This window comes from Diadema antillarum, unplaced genomic scaffold (genome assembly GCF_040938485.1).
Source record: "Diadema antillarum isolate AM-2024a unplaced genomic scaffold, OU_Dant_1.0 seq00001957_RagTag, whole genome shotgun sequence".
Lineage (NCBI taxonomy): Eukaryota > Metazoa > Echinodermata > Echinoidea > Diadematoida > Diadematidae > Diadema > Diadema antillarum.
In genome coordinates this window covers 527,020-533,419 of record NW_027272617.1, presented here as the reverse complement: position 1 = coordinate 533,419, position 6,400 = coordinate 527,020, and the positions used below count along the sequence as shown (strand labels likewise).

The window sequence follows — 6,400 nt, the reverse complement described above, 5'->3', positions numbered from 1 at the left end:
CCTCCATAACTTCAGAATAATGATCGTCACTTCGCTATATCAGGATTTGAAACTGGGGCGTAATTGCGTTTGAATGAAATACGAACATTTCAAAATTTTATATACGACCTATATGTCAAGTTGTTAGGGAATGACATCATCACTTCAATATTTGCATATTCATATTAACTGTTCAAGAACTGTTTCCTGAAAAATTAGCGAAACTTCAAAATGTCATAGCTTCCTTATTTTTCATCCAAATTTTGATAACATTTTTATTGTTGTGCTAAGAGAATTTTACTCCTTCCTTTCAGGCTAACTTATAACTACAATGGAATCCCCCTTTAATTTTACTTGAAAGAAACGAAAACCTAGTTTCTTTATTTCACCAAGCAAAGAAGATATAAAAACAAACAAACAAACACATACAACAACATTAGAATACAATTACAAAATATCAGTTAAACAGTGTAAAAGGAATTGCTATGGTAGGCAGCAGCCAGAAAGGAAATGTCCCTTATTTTCGGCTGACCTAAAAACATTCGTTAAATTTCTGTTACCAATGTGTTCGAAGCAAGTAAAACATAAGAACAAGACAGGACTAAGACATAACAATCAACACACAATGACAATACCAAAACACCTGATGTCACATAACATGAAGGATAAAAAGTGATACTCTAACTTGAATGAATTTGGTTGCAATTATTGAAGAGAATTCTTTTATAACCAGATTTAAATATATTCAAAGAGTTAGCATTGCGTATTTCAAAGGGGAGAGAATTCCACAGAATAGGACCACTGTAAAGAATAGATCGTTGATAAAAAGATGTACGAGATAGAGGTAGGTGAAAATCACTCGCGGTTCGCGTATTATAATTATGAATTTGATTATTGTATGTGAAAAAGTCCAAAAGAGTTTTTGGTAATATAGAGTTCTTACATAAATACATAAAAATCCCCACTTGGTATTTATACATATCATTCAATTGCAATATTTTCAGGGATAAAAAGAGTGGTGGGGTATGGGCAAGATAAGAGGCATGGACAATGATTCGTATTGCACGTTTTTGAAGTAGTAATAGTCTTTGAATATGACATTCATGAGCATTACCCCAAACAATTATTCCATAATACAAATAAGGTAAAATTATAGCACTATAAATTGATTTCAAAACAGGCTTCGGGAAAAAACTAAGTTTGTACATCACACCAATATTTTTTGATAATTTATTACAAATATAATTAATATGATTAGACCAATTCAACTTATTGTCTACAAAAACTCCAAGAAATTTCAGTGAGGAAACTTGCATGATTTGAGAACCACACATATTAATAGATACAGTGTCAATATTAATTCTTTTCTTTGTGAATATCATAAAATTAGTTTTTGATATATTGATTAATAATTTGTTCATTCGCAGCCAACTTGTAACATATTGCAATTCCTTATCAAAAATCTCTTGTAAAGAATCCATATCATCATGAGACAAAAATATGCTTGTGTCAGCTGCAAATAAAATGCATTGTAGAATATTAGAAACATTTGGCAAATCATTTATATATAAAAGAAATAAAATAGGCCCAAGGATCGATCCCTGGGACACTCCACGTCTTATGTTTTTATATTCAGAAACATTCTTATCAATTGATACAAACTGCTTACGATTACTCAAATAACTTTTAAAAAGATTTAAAATAACTCCAACCTAAATGATTATAAATGTGGACTGAGGGACAGCAGCAATAACACATCAATGAAAGTTTGAGAATCGGAAAATCAATTTTTAAAAATCCATGAATTTTCAAAAATGTTGGTGCCGTCATCGTTGGCTAGCTAGATTACTACAGTTCATGACGTCATACAGGGACAATGATATTAAGAAAATACAGGAAAAATTACACAAAAATTTTATTTCTCATGAAAAATATATTTTATTGACTTGTTACTGACAAACATGTTAGCAGTAACGTTATTTTCTCTGTTTTCCAAAGAAGGTAAGTCCAGTGCTCTTTCATTACGCTAAAGTGTGAACAGATTTATTATATTAAATTTTCTCTGTATTTTATTCTGTACTGTTTCCAATACATGACGTGTGAACTGTATAGTAGTGACTGCAGTAACTGTAAAAGTCTTTTATCTGTCGATGACGGCACCAAAACTTAAAAATTTACAACTTTTGAATTGATTGTCCGATTTTCCTCAAACTTTCACTGATTTCTTCTACGGATATTGCTGCTATCACTCAATTCACATTTATATGAAGGTTTGGTTTTCTTTAAGTGGTTCTCTAAATCTTTCTCTCTGCTGAATCTACATGCACTGCTACCTTCATATAAAGTGTTTGAAACTCTTTAAAGGATCTGCGAGAAAGCATATTTACGACAGAAAATATAACATGTAGACTCAATTATTTCTATTCCTTTGCGTTTAATTCTTAAAGCCGTTTTTGTTATCATCAATATTGGTTTTGATATTGGTGTACTTATTAGAGTTATTATTATATTAATGTCTTTTTGATATCGTCACTGTGAAAGAGATAAAGTACTACGATAACGACAGTAAAAAAATATAGTATATAGTAACATTAATGATAATATTGATGATGATAATGGTAATAATAATAATAATAACAATAACAACAACAACAATAATAATAGTAGTAGTGAAAACTGTAATGCAGTGCAAAGAGGGTCTCCTGCTCAGTTATACCAAACTTGGCTGCTTGGGTAAGCTTACTTAATATAGTAATGATTTATATCATATCATAAATATAGCTATCACCAATATCATCGCGATTAGAATCATCACTGTAATTTTTTTTTTTTTTTGCGCATGGTTCAGATGGTGTCATGTAACTAAAAGCATCGACAGCAACGTTGTCTTCATTCTTATTACAGCACTATCATAACTATTATTGTCAATGACTGTCACCTCTATTACCGGTATGATTACATCTTGCTCAGGCATTCATACTTCCTTAATAGTCCCTTGAAACTGCCGTTTCCAAGTCGTTTGCAGCCAGTGGTGTTGTTCCAGAAATAGTACCTACAGGTGGTATTTATATAGAGCGCTTTTGAATTCATGTGTTATCTTAAATACCCATTATAAATTAGCTGTAAACATGAAATCCCATAAAATTTAATATCTTTATTTCTTTTCATTTTCATCTGCAATTTGTTCTTTTTTCATTAATGACTTTGGTATTTCACAATCTACCACTGTTTGTCACTTTCACAAATGCTTTAATTCTTTGATAGATTACACAGTCCTATAGGCAGCTTTAAAACCTGCAAAAACGTACCGCAAAATTCAGAAATAAGTGTAATTTCATAAAGTTCTTCCGCGTTTGTTGTATTATACATACAGCTTCCAAACTGGAAAAAAAAATGTGTAAATTCAATTTACTCTGATCACTTCAAGGCGTTGTGCTCATTTGCAAGAATTGAGATCCTATTTCCCGCGATTATTCTGCCTTTATGCTGAGGCTTCGAAGAAAACGCTGAGAATATTAAAATTGGACCAAACTCTCCCTCCCCTCAGGTGTCCCAAGGTCCAATGGATCCGCCATGAACAAACATAAAACTATTGTGATCAATAGTAATATTGATATAGCACTAACTTAACTCTATTACCACGATTACTTCTGGTCATAGAGGAGAGGATATTTGGAATGGGGAAGGGGTGTGTGCTCTATTGTAATTGAGATCCCATATTAACCTATCAGGGATGCTACCTGCTAAGTGTGGTGAAAAATCCCTCAAGGGGTATTCGAGAAGAACCTAAAAAGTTCAGTGGAAAGAACAAATAAAATAGATAATTGGACAGACCCCGCCCGAATATTGCAATAGTTGAAATTAGCACAGTGAATACATCAATTGTCCCAAAGGAAAATATTTTCTCTTTCCCCACATTTTAGTCCAGACTCCCGTATTCGAAACGGATGGTTTGTAACAGTTTGGGGGAAACTGTACCTGATCGACTATGGTGTTATATAGCGCTCTGGAGGGAGGTTGGCATGTAGTAGAGAACGATTCACCGAAGTGATGTTTTATTTTGTATTTCATATAGGTAATGCTTACGGTTATTTAAGTGACTTACTTTGTTCTCACACAAAGGTGGTTTTCTGCAAATTGACTAGAATCCATGAATTCAGTTTATCATCTTTTATTTCATCTTCACTAGTGATGCTAATAACTATGAATATTTAAGCATGCATACATATCTGTCTAACAATTAATCAATGCACATTTAATATCTTTACTGAAAATGTATAGACAATCTTACTGTGATGATAGGCATACTTAATGTCGCTCTTAGTATGCTAGAGACGAATAGGATAGGAACAATAAAGGCAATTTGCATTGGCATATTTGCGTCTTTGTCTCCGCCAATGACTTATGATAATAGCGATAGTGCTGAAAACAGGAACAGTCAAGCAATGCCATACGGAGACTTGATGAATCAAATCAAATATATACCTAAACACAATCATTACTTTTCCTCTACATGGGTTATACATAAGACAAAATATTCCTACTGGATGAAAAAAAAAGCTCCTCTCTGCTTGCCGCTGACTCCTCCATCACACAAGCGGCGTACTCTTCGTAAGCTTTTGCCTCACATTTGTTTGAAGAGAGCGTAAGATGCTCACGGCATTTTCTCGAAATATGGTATCGCGGGAAAAGTAAATTAGCGGGTTTGTCATTGAGCTAACGCAAACAAGAAAGAAGGCGCAGTCGTCTGCAGTGACGTACCAGCGGTCGCTTGTGATGTATCGCGCCGCGCCTAGAAAGCTAGCCAGAGGCATGAAGCAGACGAGAAAAGAAGATACCATCAAGAGAGTGATCTTTGTTGCCTTGACGTGGCGGGAACTGTTCCCGCGTTTCCGTGGCGCGCCTGGAGCTCTCATGGCGTCTTCTACGATGGCAATACGATTCGCTTGCCTGATAGCAATGAGCAAAATGCGAATGTTGAGAACCATGAGAAAAGCTCCTACGATTAGTATGGAGATGAGAACCAATAGGTCGAACACCATCGAAATATTGCTGGAGCTGCTGCGCTCGCCCAGACAGTAGGAATAGATGAAGTGTTTCGCAGACCCATCACTGTCCACACTGATTCTGGCCACGGCGTAAGTCAGCGTTAAAGCCCAGGCTGCAGTCACTGCGATACCAATCCTCCAATTTGTAACGATGCTCTCGTAACGCAGTGGCCTTGTCACAGCAATGTAACGATCTAAGCTAACTAAAAGTAAATGTGTCAGAGATCCGTAAACGAAGACGTAGCTCCAAAGATAAAAGTATTCGGCGCTGCTGAGCGAGCAAGTTACCTCATTGCGAACGGTTCGTATATAGAGCTCGAGTGGCAGGGAAACACAAGCATTCATGAGATCGTTCAAGGCCAAACTAAGGAGAATGAAATAATTTGGTTTTCTCAACTGTCGTCGGCTAAGGACGGGAAGAATAACCATGCCATTTCCGAACGCAATAATCAAGATTAATGGTACGACCACGAGAAACAGTATAATCCTGTGCAAATAGGAATTGTGGAAGCTATTCCGTGGCAGACTGTTCTCTTGGAAAAAATCCATCGTGCATCCTTCAGTGATTGCTTCCTTGATTATTGTCTTGAAAGTAAAATCGATTCCGATGGAAAACGAAGAGCTTGGGCCGCGGTGGATGGAAAGTGATCAGCCCAGATAAACCTTTAGATGGGATATTGCTGGTTTGAAATGTGGCCAACATTTTTGAGCTGTCCCAGTACACCCATGTCACTGTCACATTGGTCATCCTGTTTAATATCCATTGTACAGATGCAATATCATCTTCTGTCTAGAGACTTCTCTCCTCAAATCATATGAAAGATACTTCGCGGTACTAAATATACGCTCGAAATTCTGTTTACACATCGATGCATCGATTGACAGAATGAGATCGATGGTGGTGCATGTGACGTAGGCGTGGTTTTAGAAAACAGGTGCATCCGTAGCAGTCGCTTTGCTTAAATCTTCTTTCAAGTATATTGAATTGATTTCCTAAACTTTAAAGTCAGGCTTGACGGTTATAACTCATTTGATAGGAATATACGTGTATTCATATACTGTGAAAAGCTTTCTTTGACAAGGAGATCTATCAATAATGAGAGCTGTATGTGGAGATGGATTGACGAGGTTTCGAAGTGAAAAACAAAATCTCAAGAGTAGTATATGAGGACAGATGATTTTTCTCTTGACCCGGTTTCTTCACAAGGAATGTTGAACATCATAAGAGTCACTCCACAGTCTGCCGTATACTTGACTCGGTGATATATCACGGCTAGACAACAAATACTGGATACTGGGTGCTAAGGTAGCAGAAATATGAGCAGCACTTCAACAATCTTCAGGCCATCAGCATGGAAATACTTCTGAGACGA

At 35.9% G+C, this 6,400-nt stretch overlaps 1 protein-coding gene across 1 annotated transcript; it reads right to left on the bottom strand.

The window, feature by feature from the left end:
• Positions 1-4,568: 4,568 nt before the first annotated feature.
• Positions 4,569-5,576, bottom strand: LOC139713408 (trace amine-associated receptor 6-like). The gene has a single exon (XM_071625142.1). The coding sequence runs from the start codon at positions 5,574-5,576 to the stop codon at positions 4,569-4,571; it is 1,008 nt and encodes a 335-aa protein (XP_071481243.1).
• Between the last annotated feature and the right edge of the window lie 824 nt (positions 5,577-6,400).